The 23136-nt window shown below is 37.9% G+C and overlaps 2 protein-coding genes across 14 annotated transcripts in view; one reads left to right on the top strand and one right to left on the bottom strand.

The window, feature by feature from the left end:
* Positions 1-4930, top strand: part of LOC114053877 (brefeldin A-inhibited guanine nucleotide-exchange protein 1) — a 152101-nt gene extending 147171 nt beyond the window's left edge. Inside the window, exons 37-39 of the mRNA XM_027876985.1 lie at positions 1085-1223; positions 3383-3500; positions 4030-4930. Of these exons, the coding sequence (XP_027732786.1) occupies positions 1085-1223; positions 3383-3500; positions 4030-4194 (422 nt within the window). The 3' untranslated portion in view covers positions 4195-4930. The remainder of the gene's footprint in view (positions 1-1084; positions 1224-3382; positions 3501-4029) is intronic.
* A 2116-nt stretch (positions 4931-7046) lies between these two features.
* LOC114053780 (centrosome and spindle pole-associated protein 1-like) overlaps positions 7047-23136 on the bottom strand; it is a 133484-nt gene continuing 117394 nt past the window's right edge. For 12 of the 13 annotated variants that reach the window (XM_027876919.1, XM_027876918.1, XM_027876920.1 and 9 more), the window contains 3 exons: positions 15189-15298; positions 11213-11351; positions 7047-8028 (listed from right to left, as the gene is read on the bottom strand). In XM_027876919.1, the coding sequence (XP_027732720.1) occupies positions 7799-8028; positions 11213-11351; positions 15189-15298 (479 nt within the window). In that variant the 3' untranslated portion in view covers positions 7047-7798. Of the gene's footprint in view, positions 8029-9551; positions 9675-11212; positions 11352-15188; positions 15299-23136 lie in introns of all 13 variants that reach the window. The other variant, XR_003570423.1, reaches the window with a different exon arrangement.

The raw sequence follows: 23136 nt of genomic DNA, 5'->3' as shown, positions 1-23136 counted from the left end.
TGAACTAAATTCAGAGAAGCTAATCCCAGGTTGGATTTTTCAGCCAGAGCTGAAACTCTCAAAAGACTTGTCTGTCAAGTCACATACAGTCCTCAGCCACTGCCCTCTATCTCCATAAATGTGCTTTTGTACTGACTGTTCCCCAGTAGCTGATGTGTTTCCCCCTGTTGACCTCTTCTCTACATTTTGGAATCCCTCATTCCTTTCCAGATTCAGCATAAATACCACCATCTGCATAGGGCCTCCTTTGTCCTCCCAAACTGCTCACAGCTTCTCTCCTCCAGTGGTGCCTCGTGTCTACTTTGTTACCTTCTGTATATGCCTACACGTGTGTCTTGCGTCTTCTCTTCCCCCTTTTTTAGAATGTCAGTCATTGAGAGCAAGGATTATTTCTCATTTTTCTTGGCATCCCCAGTGGCTAGCACAGTGCCTACTAAGTCAGTTCTGAATAATGCTTGTCCTAAGACTGGATCGATAAAAGGAATATCTATACTATTCAAACTATGCAACTTTTAAATAAATAACTTTGATGCCTTATTTTTCTGCCTCTCTCCTCCCATCCCCAGTTCTGCTTCCTAGCTGATGTTTATCTTAATCCAACAAATATTTGTTAATGGTCTATTTTGAGAGATGCTTTTTACCTTCTTGGAATGGTAAAGGATGTTCCTGGAAGCAGTCATAGTAAATTAATTCATACAGAAGTGGGAATGACCTGTGACCATCCTTGAGCCATTTGTTTTTTAAAAGTGGTTTGAAATTCTGTGGTAGAATTTCAGAAGGTAGCACAGAATAAAATGAAGGATGCCAGCAGGCCTGAAACCAAAGGGCCTTTTCATAAGAGCCTGTCTGCAAGAGATAACTCCTGCACATAGCTTTCTACTGCTCTCACTGCATTGGGGGGGCCGGTCAGTTGGTCGTTTTTTAGGACAGCTGAAAGCCACTTGTGCCTGTCTGTTCTCCTTCAGTCACAAAACTTGTTGGGCCTAAAGTCGCTCTGGACTTTGAAATGGACCTATAGAAACTAGTGAATGAAAATCTTTCTGTTAAAGTCAGTTGACACTTTACAATCTTTCCTTTCCTGCAGGTTTCAAAGGGAAATCTAAGCCCAATCTTCTCAAACAAGAGACCAGTAGTCTAGCATGTGGCTTACGAATTCTTTTCCGAATGTACATGGATGAGAGCCGAACCAGCGCTTGGGAAGAAGTTCAGCAGAGGCTGTTAAAGTAAGACACTGGTAGTAATTATGTGTCTTAATTCCTTAGAAATATAGCAAACATAAAAATCACTGAAAAATATCCAGTGATTACATTTTGTAATAATTTTCTCTCCATCTCCATAGGTTTAGTGTTGAAAATCTGCCTCTAACATGCATTTATGAAAAATCTTCAATTATTTTACTGCTTATCTTCAATAAGTTAAAAGTCTTTACTCAAAAATTTTAAATTCAGGCCAGATGTGAAAATTTTATCTTAAAACTGTTCTTGTTGCATTGGTTTTAATGTTTACTTGTAGAGAGAATTACCTCTTATTTAAATAAACCAAAGGGAATAGCAGATTTTAAAGTAAGAAACCCCCATGGAGTTCACTCAGAAGTTGCTTAATGAATTGCAATAACTCTGTATAACAGACTTTTTACTGTTTTTCATCCTGAACTGAAAAATTTTTAAGTTTAGCACTGACCCAGTATGGTAAGCACTTCAAGGTAAATTAGTGCTATTTCTCTAGGTTCCTATAGATTTTTTCCTTAAATTAAAAATAATTGATCAGGTTCTCTTACCTATTTGAACTCCTACATGTAGCAGCAAAGAATGATCTTATGGAAAATCAGCATCCAGGATAGGAAAGAGGAGAGACAGCCTTGCTCAAAATTTAGCTATCCAAGTAGGATTTATCGAAGGATATTCTTTACAGCTAACTGAGGACTTAGAAGGTGGAAAGCATAGAAAAGGGAGGTAGGATGCTCCAAGTTCTTATCAAGCATAAATCTGATCGGCAAGAGAAGAAGCAAGTCCAGAGATAGCCACTTAGTTTTCTTCTTGTGGACAGGAAAGGTCCCGTCTCTGATGTGGTAGGGACTTGCCCTCACTTTTCCTTGGTTAAATGGGGTGAGGAATAGGATTATAATGCTCATTTCTCTTATTCCTGCTCACGGTTCATTAAAAGGGGTACTGGAAGTCCACTATCTGTAATCCTGGGTAATATGGGCCTATTTCGGCCTATCTGGACTCAGGATTTTGGAGACAGAGGAGATCTTGACTAGATAGAGGGGTATAATGCAAAACAAAAAATAATTCAACATAATTAAAACCATATACGCATGCAAATAAAAATAAATGGTATGGACACAAGTATCTAGTCAGAAAACAAGCATGTTACTCCCTTGCTGAGTAAACTCCACTGACTCCATGTTTTATTACCTCTAGAATTAAATACAGATTCTCTTGTGCAGCATTAAAGCTCTTCCAAACCTGGTGCCAACCTACCTTTCCAGACTCCTGACATAGGATTCCTGTGTCCAGCCAAAGTGGTCACCTTGCTGTTTCTCCCGTGTCACACTGGTCCCCTCCCTTTGCATTGGGGGTCCCTCATTGCTCACAGTTGGAATGCCCATCTCCTCACTGCTACCTGGTAGATCTTTCAAAGGTCAACTCCAAAGGCCACTTCTCCATGAAACCTGAGATGAGCAATCTCCTCACCTTCGGGGGCCCTCCCTTGCCCAAAAAATGACTGCATTGATTTTATCAATACTTCTACCTAGTGCCTAGCACAATACTTGGCATATGGTAGATGTTTAATAAATGCTTGTTGATTGTCAGATCTTTAGGATTCCATGGAAATTGACTATAAATTGTTCAGCTAAACTGCTCTCCTTGTTTAAAATTAATTCATTGATTGATTTAAAAAACAAAAAACAAACTGCTCTCCTTACCTTCAGTTTCAATATCCTGTTTTTTTTTAAACTGCAATTTCACTGCTGTCAGGAGCTCCCTTTCAGGAACTTAAGTCTGCCAGAGCAGATCAGCATCTTCTAATTTATAATCTTGGAGAGTTGACCTGGGCTTTGAAAGTATAAATGACTTGTCCAGGCTCATGAAGCCAGTTATGTGTCAGAGGCAAAGTTTGAACTCGTCGGTTACTCAATAAGCATTTATTGAGTACATTCTGTATGGTAGACACTGCTTTCCTGGCTATGAGGCCCACATTGATTTTTCTTTACTCCTTCTCTCTTCTGTCTCTCCCTCTCTCCCCCATCTCTTCTCCTTTCCCTGGTTTCATATTCAATTCTACAACAAGCATTTATGACGCTTACAATCTATTGCGGGTGTGTGTGTGTGTGTGTGTGGTGTATTCTTTACGTAAATTATGCCTTCTCTTTTTGTAGTGTCTGCAGTGAAGCACTAAGTTATTTCCTAACCCTTACATCAGAAAGTCATCGAGAAGCCTGGACTAATTTACTGCTTTTGTTCCTTACTAAGGTTCTAAAGATAAGTGACAATAGGGTAAGTATTAGATGTAGTATGTTTCTTTTGTGCTGTTCTTACCAGTATTTGGTTCTGGTTTTGATTATGGAAATTGATAATATTGTGAATTTGAGGAAGAAATTCTGTGGGCTTGTTGCTATTCAATATATAATATATAATCAGATTTCATGGAGTTTTATCATGAGTTTATACCAAAACAGAAAATCATTTGTAAGCTATATCAGGGAAGGAAATAGGTTTGTTTGAAAGTAGCAGGCAGTCAATGATTTTCCATTTAAATCAAGGGTTAACTTTGATGTCGTTTATACCCAGTGCTCTGGGCACCTCTCTCAGGACTATAATTTGTGAGTTGCCTAAAAGGCAGAGGAATTTTGTTGGACAAAAAACCCCAAAAAAGAAAAACAACCTATGTTGTCATTGTACATTCAGTAAATTCTTCAACTCTCACCTAGATTCATCAGTCCTTAAAATCTTTAGTTTTGCAAATACATTTATAAGTCTATTTGAATCCTAGCAATGCTAAATATTAAAATCCTTTTTCCCCCAGTTTAAAGCTCATGCATCATTCTACTACCCTCTCTTGTGTGAAATTATGCAATTTGACCTGATTCCTGAACTTCGAGCTGTTCTCCGGAGGTTTTTTCTTCGTATTGGAGTAGTTTTTCAGATATCACAACCACCTGAACAAGAGCTTGGAACAAGCAAGCAATGATGGTAACAATATTACTCTGTTAGAGTTTATATCCTTCAGCTCTTTAAAAGGACCATGGAGCTAAGGTTTCCAGTTTGGAAAATGCCTTCTTTGTATGGCAGCATGTTTCTATGGTTTGATGGTACAGGCGTGTAGAACTGTAACTCAGACTTGCAACAAACACTCCATCTAATCCTTTTCAGTTATCTGATGGATTATCTGATTGTCTTGTTGGGCTCATGTTGAGCTTAGAGCCTGTTTTCAGCACAGTGTGTCAGTATGTGCTATGATACCCTCCTTTGTTCTAGACAGCAGGATAGCCACAAGTGTTTATGGCAAGTATGAAGAGTAAAATTTACCCAAAGAACTAACTGTATATGTAAAGGCTTGAACTTCTGCAAGAAGTACAACTCAGGAGAGCTGTATTTTGAAGGATAAAATGTTTATAATTGGGGGGAAAAGAGAAAATTATTGTTCACGGTAAAAGATATTTAGCAACTATGGTATTCTTATTCTGAAGATTTTTGCACACTCAGACTACCTGAGATACTGGTAATCATCCTTCTGTGAAAAAAAAATGTACAGAGATGCAGGTCTGTAATATAAAACCTTAAACATTATATAGTTATTCCTGCATTAGTTTATTTTATTTCTTTATTTTCTTATTCATTTGCTAAAGACCCATAATATTTTGTTTATCAGATGCACTAGAAGTTTGGGTTGATATTTGTTTTGTTTTTGTTTTGTGGGATCTTTTTTTTTTTCCCAGTGCAGTGAAAATTTGGGGGGGGGGGGGAGGGGAATTATAGCCCAGAAGCTACCATTGCTGACTCTTATTGAAAACAGAGGTAGAATAATATCACTACTGACATAACTACCTGTAACATACTTGTGTTAGGGCTTTTAAACATGAGCCATTAAAATATGATCCTTCAAGGACTGGAACTTGAATCACTGAAAAAACAAGTCTAGGGTTGTGTCTGCTGTCACAATTTTTTTTCTTTTGTTTTTTTTGGGGGGGGTATTGATGTAGATTTCACTCTATGTACAGAATTTAATGTTGAATATATTAAAGTAACAAATCTGGCATGGTTTGAGTGAGGATGGTTAGATTTATTGGAAATGTATTCATACTGTGAATTGTGCTCTGATGGCTTAAAAAAGACAAGATTGTCAAGCATTCCGTATTAACAGTGGATGTAGAAAATTTTTTCAGATGGATAAAATGTATATGGTACAGATATGTAAAGTTTTTTATGTAAAAATTCTGTACAACTTTCTGTACAATATTGGTTCTCATCTGGCATATTCTAATCAGGTTATAGGTCAATAAAGTTTTTGAATTCTTTCATCAGTGCAATCAAAACCAGTGTAATCTACAGAAACTTGTTTCATTGACTCTGATTTTTAACTGAATATCAAGAACTATAAAATAGTTATTTTAAGTGCCAGTTCAAAACACATTTTATTTGCTCTATTGATACTTTGGGTATCCTCCCGCATACTCCTGCCTTCACCACATTGTGCCTCCTGAAGGCTTAAACTCAGCAAACTAAAGATAGTCATAACTGTTTTTACCTCTTTTGTGTATGAGCAACTGAGAACCCAGAGTAAGGCTGACAGACAGCCTACCAGAGACTTGGTAATATATCAGTAATGCAATCACCTCCTCACATGGTGCTTTTCCTTCAGGGTTCAAGTGTTAGAGACATTCTCAATTATATTTCTTTGTAGGAGCTCAATAAATATTTGTTGAACAAATAAATAAATGTGTAAAATGGGTTTGTTCAAGTTGTTCAAAACAAAGTTGGACAAAGAACTGCAGGACTTCCACCTTCTTATCTCTGATGCCATGTCTTTATAAAATGCAATAGAGGATGGTCTTTCTAGTGCTGTCCCTCCTCCTCCAAGGAAAACTTAAATATCCTTTTTTTTTTTGAAGTGCTCCAGTGTTACCATGAATCCGAGGTGAGGTATTTAGTCACTTGGTTATTTGAAATGGATTCCAAAGGCCACATATCCCAAATAAAAGGTCCTTTGCAAGCTTCAGAATTCTAATTTAGAAGACTTTCATGAAACCAGGATTTAGATGTAGAGGAGATGAATTTATGCTTACACGAAACCGTTAGATGACAGAATTCCTTTTCCTCTTCTGTCACGATAGGATATTGCTTTGAGGATACTTTGTTTAAACTGACAATGTCTGTTAGAGAGACCTTCTGGACCTAGTACTACTTACTACCACCTTATCTTCTAGATGGTGCATGTGTCTTGTGGTGGATACAAAAGGATTAGGATATAGTCTTTTCTTCCAATCAATCGTGGCCCTTGCTCAGAAAGCACAGAATGGTTATGAGGATGGCTTATACTGGCATTCTCAATAATATATTTAACAAAGTCAGAGAAGCATTATGTCACCTCCTATTTTAAATTATAGTTTGCTGTTGTCAGTCGATCAATTCATTGCCAACGTTCAAAAATTTAACCAGAAAAATAGTTGTGGATACAATAAGAACTGGTTGTCAAATGGTTTTTCTGGGGCGTGACCCAAAGAGGATGGAATACAATGGGACGCCAAATCCAAGTTCGATTTGTCTCATATTGATGAAACAGAAATAGACAATCAACTTAAAGCAACAGTTTGAACACCTAATTTCATAGCACCCTAGATAGTTTCTAGTTGTTTCAATTTTGAAAACTAACTACACACCACTTTCTTTTCAACTCAAAATCCTAGGATCTCATTAGAATAATTGGCTAGTTTACTGCAAGGATTATAATTTTTAATTATAAAATTACATTTTCTACAGAACACCACTGATAATAAAATAAAACTTTATTTCCATTAACAAGTAGTTAAATCATACCATAAATTAGACATTAACTGAAAACAATGCCTTCATTGGCACCAAAAATACAACAGAGGCAGAAGAAAGATGTAATTCTCATTTTAGTACACAACTGATTGATTGGAATAAAATCAAAATCAATTATGGCCCCCATCATTTACTTACAAAATGAGTCAGCAGCTATAAAATGATGTAGAACTAAACAGCATCTTTGCTTCCATATTTAAATAATAGTAGCTGTTAAGGGAAATGTTCAAAGCTACCACAGCATGCTGGAATATTTGCTAAAAGATGATTCTGAATATTGATGACACTGGCAAAGTTGTGCATTTATAGACACACGACCAAAGGGTCTTCAAGTTTTACATATATTAAGACACTTTAAAATTTTATTCACTTCATCCTAGTAACAGGCAGAATAAAGATAATGCACATACGGTAGTCAGTTTCAAGAACTTTTCATTACTACTGTAATTTATGGCAAAATGTGTGAAAAATAATTCCATACTTTATGCATTATGTAACTAACAGTAATGGTGGCTTTAAAAAAAACAACATACATCCTGTACAATTTCATGGAACACATGAAAGCAACAAAATATGGAAAAAAAATATATATGTACACATTTAGTATGGTATTTTACAGGTTAAAAATTGTCCATCCACATGGGGGGGGGGGAATTTAGGGGTGGGGAATAAGGCCTAGATTACAAAAAGTTCAGTAGATTAATCCTTTTACCTTGAAAGGCACAACTGGTTCCAGTCTACATTTATTTTTAACCATGTGCTGTAGAAAGGCCCTGCCAGTTAAAAGGTAATGGATTTTCAGAGGAACGCTGCTCTCGGTTCAACTGCTCAACCACGAATCTTTTCAGAGTCTCTGATGTTCCCGGTCGGAGCCAAGGCTCTGTGGCTACAGTTTCTACAGAACTGGGTCTTCTTTCACCACCACGGGGTGTAAAGTGCTTAAGAATGTCATCTGGATCAACCAGAGAAATTTCATCATCTGGAGGAGAAGAGAAACAGGAGGCTCACATTTTCCTGCTTTGCATAATATAGAGACATAAACTAATTTAGTATATGCAGAACATAAGAATTTAACAGATGTTAAATTACAAAATCAACTGATTAAAAACCAAGGACCTGCCCTTGTGAGAAAAATTCACTGTTTATTGATATAGTAGAATAAGGACAGAGCCATCAAAAGCAAACTGGTATGTCCCAAATTACCCTTTTTTTTTCTCAAAGAACAGTGGTCATGTGGCATGCTGATAACTGACAATTCAGTAATTCAGATATTTATCATGTATTCAGGTAACCGGGATGATCCCTAATGCTTCACTCTACTTCTCACATGCTCCCTTTCAAGATCTCTATCATAGGCCCAAAACTCATAGTAGGGTTAAAAGAATTTTTAGAAATAGCAAAGGCATCTTGAAGCTCATTTTACTTAAGAGGATCAATTCTGCCTATGAGAAAACACGTCAAGATATTTTTAAACCATACTAACATAAATCATTTCTAAAAGGGGAACTGAATTGAGCAAGTCAAGTATTTTGTTGAAAAAACAGCCTTAGAACTGTGTGACAATGGAAGAGGAAAAGTACTTTCAAAGATCAAGAAATTAATTATTGTTTACTTAATCAGCATATGCTGACTTTCAGAAGTTCCTTCCTCAAGCAAGCTCAGAGTCTTTATGCTTAATTAGACCAATATTAATACAGCCGTCAACATTCTGAAAAAAAGCTCCTGATACGGAAAACCTGGGGTATCATAAAGGCTATTATAGACAGAGATCCCTATTTCTAGGTTAGTGCTAATGTATACATGTGTTCTTGGCACATTTAACTTAAAAATATTTGGGGTAAAAATAATTTCAATTCCCTTTATCAATACCTCATATAAGGGTAATCTCTGCGAAACCAATTATTTACATGTTCAGATTTCTTCCCTTTTTCAATTTCTAAAAAAAGTGGTAAAGATAATGGAAAACAACTTTCCCCATTAACATAACATGGGTAAATACAATCAGAAATAAAATTTCAATTATTTTTATTTTCCATATGGAATGAAAATTTAGTGAGTAGTACAGTGCTGGACTTGGAGTAAGGAGAAGTCTGAATTCAAGCACACTCCTGACACTAGTTATGAGACTATGGGCAAGTAATTAACCTCACTGTGCCTCAGTTTTTGCATTTGTAAAATAAGGGTCAATTACTTGCAGTACTCACCTGGCAAGGTTTCTGGGAGCCTTGAATAAATTAGTATATCAAGTGTAAATTTTAAGGCCTATGAAAACATCAATTATTTTCAGGGAGGGAATTGAAGGGCAGTTTACACAGAAGGTGGTGAATTACTGAAATGTTGTTTGGAAGGAACTACCTTTGACCAAAAATAAGAAATCAAACAGTGTCTATTCTAATTCTCTCTCCTACAGGATTTTAGTTTATTTGAACAATACATCTACATCTATATTTTTAATGGCTTATTTATTATTAGATATAATTGTATGAAAATCTGTCTTCCTACCCTGTGATGGAAATTTCATTTCTTTTTTAAATTACATCTCCTGGTCTGTGAAGGACTGGCACAGCAAAGGGACACGTGAAAACAATTTAATGAGCAATCAATCCACATCATACCCAAAAGCTCCTGTTTGAAAGGACAATATTAAATTTAAAAAAGAAAAAAAACTCAGTAACTGGTTATCACTAAATTATCTTAGCATCTAAAGAAGAGCATACTTTAAAATTCATCCTATTAATGGGGAAGTTAACCAATAAAAATCAGTGAACATTCTACTGCTTAGAGTAGGGGTTTTTAACCTTTTTTGTGTCAAGGACTCCCTCTGATCAGTTATCAAAATAATTTTAAAAGTTCACATACCTCCTCCCCATGAAGAACCCCTAGCTTAGAGATTATTGGGAATTAATACATTCATTCTCAAGCAAGATAACAAAGAAATGTATTTGAAAGTCCTTGTTACATTCAGATAAAATTTAAATTCGAATCCAGAACAATAAATTAATAACAGGTATTAAGGTATGGGTACAAGTATAAATCAAAGGACATGCTGAGATAAATAATAAGAATATATAGTAACAGACCCAAAAAAGTTTGTCCATTATGTGAGTTTACTATCTGGAAGCATTAATAATGTGGTACAACTTAGTGACAACACTGTCTCACTTAATAGAGAAGGAAAAAAGAAACACATGGCTGGCAAAGCAGCTAAAACAAACAGATACTTTCTTTCTTGGTGCTGAAGATGACTTCAAGAATATTCTAATTGTACATTAGATGAAACTGGGTATATGTCATGCTTTGTGAAAGTGGCAGTACTTTTAAAACACTTTGCACATCACCAGATTTCACCAAGAAATTACTGCCATGTGTTTGGCCAATAGGGCTTGTAATACTATAATGATTTAGAATCATTTATTTAGCCTACAAAAGGAAACAATTCTAATAGGATCATCTTAACCTATTTTCATATTTTTCTTTTTTCTAAAATACAAAAAGCAAACATTAACAGGTTAAAATGATTTCTATAAAATCCTAACTTAGCCAATAATAGCAAGCAAACGTTTTAATGATTAAAAACAATTTTTGGCCATCTCCTTATTCAATTTTTGAAAATTCACATTTAACTAAACTTAGCTTCCTCTCTACTATAACTCCACAAAGTTGCTAAGAGCATGGATGAGCTTCCCAAAGCAACCTGTGATTAATGGTTTCCAGGAGTTACCATGGCTTAAAAAAAAAAAAAGATCCACTACCTGGCAGCCAACCCAATGGTGACTGAGCTTTTCTGAACTTTATTAGGTTGGTTTTCAATTAAAAAAAAAAATTACCACTGGGCCTGAATTTCAGACCTCGTCAAAGTTTATGCTTTACTGTCTTAGCCTCTGAAAATCTAGTATCATCTCTTTGCCATGATAAGGCACTGGAGAATCAGTGGAGGGTCACTCTCCCCCATTATTAGGAAGATTTCTAACAGGTCCTATTCACTGGAAAAGCTGATATGCTCCTGACAACTTCAGTTCCGTTAGACCACAGCTGCTTCTTATGGGTCCCAAGGCACAGTACTGGAAATTCCATAGCCTCTTTCTATCATCGAGGAATGTGTTCAAAGTAGCCACGACACTTCTCCAAGAACGCACAGTAGTCCTTCAAATATGGTTCTTTACCTGTATCGATAGGTTTTTTTTGAGGCTCATTTAGTCTTCGCATCCGTTCTTCATTTCTAATTCTAAGCTGGTCAACATTTACACTGGATACTGACTTTAAGGAGAAACCATCAGGTTGCACAGTAGGATGAAAATTATCCTGCAGTTAGAAGACAGAACTTAAATATTTGTTGAACTAGATTTTTGAAATGCCAGAGCTATGTACAGAGCACTCCACGACCTTAAAATTAGGTTTGTTACAATTATGGGTCATACAATTTATCCTTCCTATCTTCTACATGTGGGTTCCCCCAAACTCTACAGCCATTTTCTCTTCTCTATAAACTCTCCCTTGGTGATATCCCATTGCTATGTAGATTTTTTCTATGTATATAATTATATATCTCCAGTCTCAATCTTTCCCGGGAACTTGTTCTGGTACCATATCTCCCATTGCCTGCTGCTCATAACCACTGGATGTCTCCCTGGCATCTGAAACTTGGCATGTACAAAACTGAACTCATCTTCCCACTGAAAGCATGCCCCTTCTTCCCAGCTTCCTAATTTCTTAGTCTCCCCTGACCTTCAGTTCTACATCACCAATTGCACCATGGACATTTTTAAATGGATGTTTCAGAGTCAGCTCAAGTTCAACACATTCAAAATTTAAATCATCATATATTCCCCCCAAACTCACTCTTATTCCAAACTTGCCTATTTCTGTTGGAGACACTACCATTTTCCCACTTTCAGGTTTGTAATCTTTATGGCTTATTCCCTGTTTCCTGCCACAATATACCCAATGGCCATATCTTGCCATTTCTACTGTACCTCATGTCTCTCATTTAACCTCTTCTCTCTGCTTGTACAATTAACACTCATGGTCAGGATGTCAGCACCTCTTTTCTCTCCAAGATTATTACACCAGCCTAACTGGCCTCCCTATCTCAGTCCCTTCCCCCTGCAATCTGTCTTCTAAATGTAGATCTGATAATGTCACTACCGCAGCTTAAAACTCCATTGGGTCCTGTAGGTTAAAATATAAACTTCTGTTTGGTTTTTAAAGCCCTTCAAAACCTGGTCCCAAACCATCTTTCCAGTCTCATTAGATAACTAATTTCTCTGCCCATACCTACGATACATCTGGCCAAACCAGCCTTCTCTCTCTTCCTTGCCATGTGACACTTCATTTCCTGTGTTTATACCTCGCTGAATGCACTCGCTTCTCACCTTCACCCCATGGTATCCCTCTCAAGTGAGACAGAGCTCAAGGACTATTTTCTGCATGAAGCCTTTCCTGATCCCCACAACTAGAGCATTCTGTACCAAATTACCTTGATTTTAATTACTATATATTTGCATATATTCTGTATTAACTTAGATGTGTACATACTGTCTTCCTCAATAGAATGTAAACTCTCTAAGAATAAACATTATTTCATTCTTTCTATCTGCATCCCTAAAGCCTAGTACATAGTAGGTGTTTAATAATTGCTTGTTGTTGATGGTCTCATCCTGTTCCACTTAATCCTTCAAAGAGTTAACACAATATCTTCCTAATCCAGAGTTATGACCACGTCACTGCCAAGATATGGTATCCAGCAGCAAAGAAGTTGGGCAACTAGTTGGCATAGTGAATAAAGTGCAGAGTCTGAAGTCAGGAAGACTTGAGTTCAAATCCAGCCTCAAACACTTACTAGCTGTGTGACCCTGGGCAAGTCACTTAACTGTGTTTGCCTCAGTTTCCTTGTCTGTAAAATAAGCTGGAGAAGGAAATGGCAAACCACTCCAGTATCTTTGCCAAGAAAACCCCAAACAGGGTCATGACAATACTGAAAATGACACAATGACAATAGAGAAGTTAAAGAAGAAAAGAAAGATTAACTCCAAAGCAGAGAGAGATAGTTGACCCACAGAAAATGATAACACACGCAAATGCCCAGAAAAAGGCAATCTGGTTCACTCTTGTGTGTCAAATAGAATGTTCCTGTGGTGCTTCCATGTTGGTTTGTCTGTGCTTAGGGAGTAAATATAACTGAGAAACTGCCCCCAAAGAATGTAGCCAAGAAAGTGAAAAAGTCTTCAAACAGAGGCCAGGTGACCTCTTGTTGATTGTGATAGTGAGGATTCCTTTCCAATGTTGGTTGGAAAAAATGGCCACTGAGGTCTCCCAAATTCTGTGACTTTGTAAGAGAAAGAGAAAATGGAATCCCAGAATCATGATCAGAATGGGGCAGAAATTCTCAAATTAGACATGTGAGACTCAACACATATAAAACAGAACTCATTATCATCTTTTCCCCTAAACCCTCCCCATTTCCTACCTTCCCTATTACTGAAAAGAGCAACACCACCCTCCCAGTCTCTCAGGCTGACAAACAAGGTGCCCTCCAGGATGCCTCACTACCTCTCACCCCCCAAATCCAAGGTGTTGCCAAGGCCTGTCAATTTCACCTTTGCAGCATCTCTTGAATAAGCCCCTTCTCTCTTCTGACCCTGGTGCAGGCCTTCATCTCTTCACTCTGAAAACCACTGTAATAGCCTGCTGGTTGGTCTGCCTACCCCACGTCTCTCTCCACTCAGTTATCAAGGTGATTTTCCTAAAGCACAGGTTTCACCACATCACCCCTCCTCACTGAATAAACTCAGAGGCTCCCTGTCCCCTTCAGGATCACATACAAAATACTCTGTTTGCTGTTCAAAGCCCTATCATAACCTGCCTTCCCCCTACCCCCTCCTCCCAGTTTTCTCACACCTCACACCCTCCCAAACACACATACTCTTTGATCTAATGGCCCTGCCCTCTGGCAGTTCTATGAATAGGACACTAAGTCTCTCAGCTCCAGGCATTTTCTCTGGCTGTCCCTCATGTTGGGAATGTTCCTCCTCCTCATCTCCACCTACTGGCTTCCTTCAAGTCTCATGATAAAACCCCATCTTCAGCTGGAAACCCTTCCCAATCCCCCTTGATTCTAATGCTTTCCCTCTTTTAATTATTTCCTATTTATCCTGTATAAATATAAAGCTTACTTTGTGTGTCTGTTGGCATGCTCCCTCCAAATTAGACTGTGAGCTACTCAAGGGCAAGGACTTACACCGTTCTTTGAAACCCCAGGGCTTAGCACAGTGCCTGGCACATAGCAGTGCTTAATACATATTTGACTGAGACTGAAAGAAAACTCAGTCAGAAGTAGTCCTTTCCCTCCTGTATACAACCTCACTAATTGTCTCAAATACTGTTTCCCCCACACCTATGCCAGTAAAAACTGATGAGGTTCACAGGATCAAAAATTTAGAGCTGGAAGAGATTTGAGGGGTCATCTAACCCAGCCTTATTTTACAGATGAGGAAACTAAAAGCCAGAGAGGTTCAGTGATTGACCAAAGTCATAAAATTAGTAACAGGGCCAGGATTTGAACCTAGGTCCTCTGAATCCAAATCCAGGTGAAGGGCTACAGAATAAGAATCAGGTGTAGGTCTCTAGTAAATATGTGCAGTAATTACAAGAATGCAATGTGAAATGAAATAAAAATCAGAAATAAGAATACTCTTTAGCAAAGCAACTAATTTCAACTCTGCTCAGCCTGTTCTTATCAATCTACCAGCCTTCAACCCACTTTCAAATGTTTCCCACCGGCACATGCGAGAAGTCAGCTGTTTGTGTGTTTGGTTTTGTTTGGGGAGAGTTTTTGGACAATTGGTTGGGGCCCAGGAACATCGCTGTTATGGTGTGTTATCAATGCCAAGGAGCCCAAATCGGCTAGCTGGAAGTATGGAGTGCTGCTTGGCATGGCCGTCACAGTTCTTGGGCATTTCCCAAGCCCACTGCAGCAAGGCTACTACACACCAAGCTACGTCAAAGAGCTGTCCAGCAAGTCTACACTGGAGGGCAAGGCTACACAGACCCTCACTCGGTTACATTTGTAGTTACAGAAAAGGACTTGGGCCTCTTCAACAAAAGAAAATCTTTTTTTTTTTAAACTTATACCATACATACAACAGATTCCAGGCCTTTAATCTGGTTCCTTCTCCGCTCCCTTGCAGACAGTAATCTCTGTGAAGGTAACGCATCATTTTCTAAGGGAGAATACCTCTCTCCATTCGTCCCTGAAAAATGTAAAATAATGGAAGGAAATGTTAAACCCTCAACGACATGCAACAATTTTACCTGTAAAGCTATATGCCATTTGATAGCATTTTTAAAGTGAAATTTCAATTGTATAAAGGCCCTCATGAGTTTAGTGACAAAGAACAGAGATAGTGCTAACTTGAAAGTGATCAGACTGTCCCAAGTTACTACTACACAGTAGAAAGCATCCAGTTTTTAACAAGGCAGGCAAAAGTATTCAAAAAACTTAATTCAAAGTTTTTTTTTTAATTGCCAAATCACTAACATACTCCCTTAAGTGTAAAACATTCCTATGCTTAGCCTGAAATAAGACAGAGAGCAGGACAAGGCTGTCTCAGTTTTTAACCCTATTCACACAATGTCTTGAAAAAAGTCATCCACTGTCGTTCTTCAACATTCATTAATCACACAAATACTTACTTAATCCCTACTAGAGATGATGCCAAGAATGGTGCTAGTTATTGTGAGGACTATGAATTGTTTTTGCTCTCAGAAAAACCAAGAAGTAAATGGTCTCTGAGAGAGGCAAACTGGCAATATAATGTCAACTGAGTCTTTACCCTTCTACGGAAATATCAAGAATGATGCTGCTAGAAAGGGAAATGAATTTGTTCTTCCATTTTGCAGGGAACCAGTAGCTATGATAATGGTTTATACAGGGGCCAAGCTGGGGGCCTAGTATCAGTTGTGCAAACCATGTGCCCCAAGGTGGTACAGTAGAAAGAAAGCCAACTCCAGGGTCAGAAGACCTAGGTTCAGATCCGACCTCTGCCACTACCTGTACTTCCCTACATTTCAATTTCCTCAACTGTAAAACAACAAGATCAGACTGAATGACTTCTGATGTTGGCTCAAGCTGCAGGTCTATGATGCTGTAACATTCTCCGAGGGGAGGGAAGGTGGACTATGTATACAGAGATAAAAATAAGCTGGAGAGGGACAGAGCACAAACAAAAGTGGTCCTTGGACTACAAGGGAAGCTCAGGCATCAAAGGCTCAGATAAGGCTGATGGTGATGCTCACTTCTTCTCAGAGACAACGCACACACACAAACACATACACACACACATGCACTACAAAGACTGTGACAATCATGATGCCCAGGCAGCCTGAACCTTAAGTAATTTGCTAATTGATGATTTCTAAAAAATTCTAAAACTAAGCCTGCGCCCCAGTCATTTCCTATAAACCCTGGGACAACGTTCCGCATAGTCCTGTGGTATGACTCTAGAGCTCTTATTTGTAATTACCATCAACCTAAAGAACCACATGACTACTACCATGTGAAGTTAAATGTAACATGACATCTTAATATAGAAATGAGGTATATTAAAGGCACAAGAGGTGCATATACTGGAGGTCTCTGTTGGCTGAAGACTATGATCTTAATAATCTGTTTTAGAGCACATGTCAGAAACGCTCCTGCGAGTCAGAAGCCACCATGCTAGGCTTGGTGTACTGTATATGTGACGACTCTAAGGTCAGCACTGCCTTATTACATTCAAAATCGCCACCTTTAGGCCTCTCTGCTTTTTATATTGCCTTTACTAAGGAAAACATCCAATAAATTACTGATCCAGTACCACTCTAAAGTTTCATACAAGATAATTCTCCCAGCCTTCAAGAAAAATCAGAGGTGAGAGGTGTGGACAAACAAAACTACCCCCTTTCCCCTGCCCCAGGAATCCAGAGACTGACTTCAGCAGGTTTTCATGCCCTTGGCTTAATACCCCTTAACAGAAACCCCTGCTATCTCACCATGAATTTCCTTGACATGTCTGTATAACACAGACACCCCACCCCACCTCCATTGTTTCTAGTCCTCTTTCAAAATGCGCTGACTTTATTTGGTCACTTATTTTACTGTAAGTGAGCTGAAGGACAACGGCTGCTGTAGATGTGTCCTTCAGTGTCTCATTCTCGCTTATCAGTACCAAAAGCCTCAGCTGCTACAAGTGGAGGATTCCAGAGTCCTGGGAACATTCTTCTCCCTGCCTGGCCTGATTGGCAGATTTCTTTGATTTAGCTGTACTCAGAGAATACACTCCTTTATTTCCCATAACTAAGAATATACGTTTTTCTCCAACAAGTATATTTTTCTTTTTATATAGCCACCTGTGTTTTAAGAATAGTTATTTTTGTGCTCTTTGTTTCATACAAAAGTTACAGTAAGGAATTTCTGTGCCAGGCCCAGGGGAGATGTCATCCAACTTTGCTATCTGCCTTGGCCAGCCAGAATAAATGGCTGAAAATTTCACTCTACTCCTTACTGCAGTATTATCTGACTCAGACCTCAAGAACCCAGAGTGGTGAGGGATGACCCTCGAGTTCCAAAAAGAAAATTCCACTACAGTTTTTGGTGTCAGAAGTGGGATTTGTGAGGTCAACACACCCAACTCTGCCCCAGGAGATGAAGATGAACTTAAAGGAAAATTTCCTAAGGCCAAATGAGGCTGGTTTTTGTCTACAAATTTACTTTCAGTTCCACCTCTGACCCAACAAGGGTTTAATGGCTGAAGTGTTGGAAGGAATTTTTGAGTGAACGAACCAGCCTCAGATATAATACAGGTTGCTTGAGGAAGAGAGAGAAGATTACAGAAACTCAGGAAGGAAGGAGAGAGTTCAGCATCGGGGAACCAGTTTATGGGTGTGCATGCGTGTGTGCGTGCGTGTGTGTGTTTGTTGTTGTTGTTGTTTTTGTTGTTGTTGTTCTTGTGTTAACCTGATGATCCTTGATGAAGATGTAAAGTCCCAGTCTGAGTTGCAGAGAGGTCTGAGTTAAAGAGCTCAGAAGTTGCTCTGTGTCAATTCTATACCTCCCACCTAGGATCTCCTTAGACTACAAGGACAACTTAGTATTCAAACCTCGGTACATAAGCTCCAGACCAGGGCTGTACGCTCCTCCCTGAGTTCACGTGCCCCTGTACAAAAGAACTCCTTTATACCTCGGACTTGAACTGTTCTCCACTGTCCTATGTTAGGGATGTGTCATTCTGTTGCCATCTCCATTGTCCGGCAGTACACCCTCTGCCATAAAAGGGATCTCTAGGGAACAGACCCGAGCCAAGTACCTGGCTCAGAGAGGGCAGGAGCAGAAGGTCTTGTAAAAGTCTCTTCAAAGTCTGACACTCTCATAAGAATGGGAAAGGCATAAAATATCCCCTTCTCAGCCACCCCATTAGCAAGCATAATTAGCACTTATTTCCAACCCAAGAAACTATCAAAAGGTCTAAACATTAAGGACTTTATTTTTTATGTCATGCATGAAACAGATACACATATGAATATTCTAGTCAGCAATAGCCATGTGATGATGGGAGTTTCAGTCCTGACAAGTTATTCTAGTTTATGGAAGTTCCCTATTTTATTAAGCAGGACAAAAAAATAGCAAAGGAGCAATGAGAGCTTAAAGTGAGAAGTGTTTTATTTGTAAAATGTCCCGTATGTTGTTAGCATTGTCTATAGTTTGTGCGTTGGTAAATCCTAATGACTTTTTCCTACAGCCTGATCAGCCAAAGAAAAAAAAGTAAAAAGAGTAAAAACTTCTCTGCTGAATTTTCAAAGCTTTCAAAAAGATATGATCTCTCTCTCTCTCTGCATTTCTAACACCAACTAAATTGGGAAGGCAGACAAAAAACACACAATAGCAAAGAAAGTTTTTTCCCTAGTGTGCAGAAATCTATGGTATCGTAAACTAATTAGACTAAATTTGTGACTAAATGTAATTTCTTTACCTTTACGTTCAACTTTACAAATGTGAATTTCAATATACATTCATAATTAAGTTACTACATAAGAGAGGTTATGTTTGCAATTCACATGTTTTACAAGATCCTCATGGACCCTAGAAGTAAGAGATGAGAATACAAGACGTCACATTAAATCTTTGGCAACACCTAGTTGAAAGCAGTAGGCCCTAAAATGTGAACCGCTGGCAGTAAATGGCCATTGGGAAAACTGAGATTCTGTACGATAACAGCTGTAAATATAAATCCAGATGTGACTGAATTTGTCCTAGTCTCATTTAAAGTGAAATGTGTTTTCATATAGGACAACTGTGATGTTTGACCCTCTACAAGAAGATCAGGCCTTAAGGGAAAATATGCTTCATTTTCATCACTAAGACACTATGTTTAGAAAATGCAAAAATAAGTTTTGTTAAAAGTATAATTGGATCAAAATTGCTCTACACTGATCTTTAATGCATTTACTATAGAATGCCAAAACTGATAAGATGAATAAACAAATTTTCTATGTAAGATAATTCAGGGATGCATTCAGTTGAATTGATGTCATTTGACTGGCAATAAGTTTTATTTGCTGTTTTAATCCATAATATTATTTATGTTATTATCAAGTTTCTAGATTTTCTTGTACTGTGAATTTTGGGAAACCATTGTATAAGAAATGCTGTTAAGAGGATGATGCAATTTTATCATTAGAAAATGAATTCCTCTTTTGATCTGAATGTGGTGAAATTATAAAGTTATTGGAGGCTGTTGTCATTAGGTTTGGTCTCTTTTTTTTTTTTTTTGCGAGGCAATCAGGGTTAAGTGACTTGCCCAGGGTCACACAGCTAGTGAGTATCGTGTATGAGGCCAGATTTGAACTCAGGTCTTCCTGACTCCAGGGCTAATGTTCTATCCACTACGCCACCTAGCTGCCCCTTGCCATTAGGTTTAAAACCTGTCAAATGTTTAACTGAGTATATTTTCTTTTAAAAAGAATAACAATAACAATAATAACAAATAGTATTATTTATTATGATTACAGTACAAAAGATCTTGTAAATTCTCCTTATCTCTAAAATGGCCAGGTTATTTGAGACCTTCTATTTGGGCAAGGTCATAAAATCTTAACAGTCTTCCTGAAAATATGTTGTGAAATTCTAAAATAATAAAATACTGACGTTATACCTTTTGAGCCAACTTAAGTCTCAAAAGACCCAAGTTTTAAATATTTTATTTTTGCCTTGGGGGTTAATATGCAATACCTTAAGAGATAGGATAGGATCACATTCCACTCTAGCCTGCTTGTCAATACGAGTGTCACAAATGTTCAGATTCCTTAAGAGTCTGACCAATATGGTGAATCTTTAATAAACCGTGTCTTTGGCTGAAAGAAGTCTTGGGTTGAATTCATTCGGGGAGGACCTGCCTGTCACTATTTTAGGGTCCCAGAACCCCTAAGCCTCTAAAACCTCAACAGTAATCATAGTCATTTTTTTTTATAGTGCAGTAATAAACCTTTGTGTTTCTAAATACATTCTTGACCTGGGATCCAAATCTAGAGAAGAGGGAATTTTTGAACTTGATGGACTCTGGGACTTCATCAATAATGCAGGAGTTATCTGTCCAGATGTTTGCACTGGGTTGATGGCCAAGGAAAACCTCATGAAGACACTAAATGAAAACCTGACTGGATTAACTGAGGTGACGATAAAGCATGCTACCAATGGTGAAACAAGCCAGGGGGAGGACTGTCAATGTCTGTAGTATCATGGGGAGACTTGCTTTCTTTTCAGTGCCCTACTGTTGTTCCAAGTATGTAGTGGAAGCTTTTTCAGATTGTCTGAGGCTTGAAATTCAACATTTTGGGGTGAAAGTCTGCATGACTGAGCCTGGCTATTTTAAAACAAACATGACAGATGGCTAGAAGCTCCAGGAGAAATTTGAAAATTCTTGGAATAAAGGTCCAGCAGAGATTAAAGAAAGCTATAGACAAGAATTCTTTGAGAAATCTATCAGCTCTAACAAAAAGTCACTGGAAAATATTGCACGAACTTGCACCTCGTAATTGACTACATGGAACATGTTCTGACATCCTCTTACCCTCGATATCGCTATTCAGCTGGCTGGGATGCTTAGTACTGTTAGATTATATTTTGTCTAGAAATTTACATAAACCTGCACATGCTATCTAAATAGGGATTGGAAAGCTGACTCGTGAAGAAGGAACTGAACACTATGAAATTTGATGATGATGTTTCTGTAGCTTTTTAAAAGAAATTTACTCTTTGGAAGATTTAGTTCCCATCCTAATCCTCTGTGAAGGAGCTGGTAAATGCCTCATTTACCTGGAATCACTAGGGAATGAGGCATTCTACCAAGTCAATTTTCCAGAAAAAGGAAACTTTCCCTTTTATGCACCAAAACAACAAAATGATTTAAAAATAAAAGCCTTCCCAAAATGTAGGGCACATTTAAAAACACAGTATGCCGAGTCAGGCAGATCCAACTTCAAATCCAGCCTCATACACTTACTAGCTGTGCGAACCCAGGCAAGTCACAACCTCTGTCTGCCTCAGTTTTCTCATTTCTAAAAAGGGAGTAATAATAGCACCTACTTCCCAGGGCTTTTGTGAAGATCAAAAGAGAGGCTATTTGTAGAGCACTCTGCAAAAAGTGCTTTATAAATGCTGTTATGAAAATAATCATTATTATAATCTTTTGCTGAACATGATCCTTTGACTCTGTGTCATTCTTACATATATTATTATGTACACCTGCCTTCTGGGTTTGCTGAAGTACAGAAGGATGTTTGCCCCTACACTAAATGGTCCCAGACGTCTATGCTTTCATAACTGGTGTTTCAGTTGTCTCTTCCCACAAGGCACTTCTCGGTGTGTCTACTTCTAGTTAAGTATCCCTTTTCCCATTTCTAATATTTGCTGATTATAACCTCAGACAAATGGAAAATTTTAGTTAACAGTTAACAAAAGTTGTTTACAGATAATTCTTAGTCTTAGTCAATTCTTAGCCACTGTTGTTAGGGCCAAAGCATATATTTGCCTCTTCTGCAGAATAAAATGCATGGGCTTTTGAGAGGCCTTTTCAATTTACTTACAGTTTTGAGTCTGTTCTAATGGTTGAGGTTGCTAGAAATCTTACTAAATGTATAAATGGGGTGTTTGGTTAGAAAACCTACTTAACACTGAAATGATAGTTCATTGTTGAATATAATGACCAATACTGTGAGCAAATAAATACTGGGAGCAAATAAACTTTCTTGTCTAAAAAAAGAGAGAGTGATAGGATATCTGTTAGTCTGGAGGCTTTCACTAAGTAGAAAGTGTTTTTCTGGATTTTGAGTAAACCATCATATATTCACTATCAATGTGGATTTCTAGAATGTGATTATTTTCTTAATTTCTAATGATTAATTTTTATACCAGGACGAGTTTAATCTAGAAATAAGAAGATGTTTTGGAAAGCCCTGGTAAATTTTCTTATTATTAACCGTTAATGCAACAATATGGAAAAATAAAGTAAGTACACAGACCTAGGCTATTTGAGGTAAAATCTCGAGACCATAATTTGATATTTTTCTGAGTTTTGAATTCAGATAGAACTGTCCAAAATAGCCTTAAGTTGGTAATGCATCATTTAAGGGAAATGCCAAAAGCTACTCAAACAGACTGGATCTGAAAACTGCTACAAGTGGGTGTCTATGCCTGGGAAGGTTGGGAAGACAGCCTTAGGAAGGAAATGACAGGATCTTCTTGACCCAATTTCCCCATTGTGCTATTTCCTTTTTGAACAGGAATGTTTGCCACCTGGTAATACTGAATTTGGCTATGATACTCTGTGAATAACATAGAATTCTGAAGGAATAGCCTTGATGTTCTCACAACTACATCCCTCCTTCCTTTCATAGAAAATCTCTCTAACCATGGCAGGTCAACTATCAAGGCTCCTTTTTGTATAATGAATCTTGTTGCTGCGATACTCAAGCATATCTGAACTGCTATAATGGGACGCAAGTATAAAGTACCTTAATGTTTTTATTCTTTACTATTCTGATTTTATGACCACGA

The sequence above is a fragment of the Vombatus ursinus genome, unplaced genomic scaffold, assembly GCF_900497805.2.
Source record: "Vombatus ursinus unplaced genomic scaffold, bare-nosed wombat genome assembly UNPS02014812.1, whole genome shotgun sequence".
In the NCBI taxonomy this organism is placed as follows: Eukaryota; Metazoa; Chordata; class Mammalia; order Diprotodontia; family Vombatidae; genus Vombatus; species Vombatus ursinus.
This window is presented reverse-complemented; position numbering and strand designations above follow the sequence as displayed.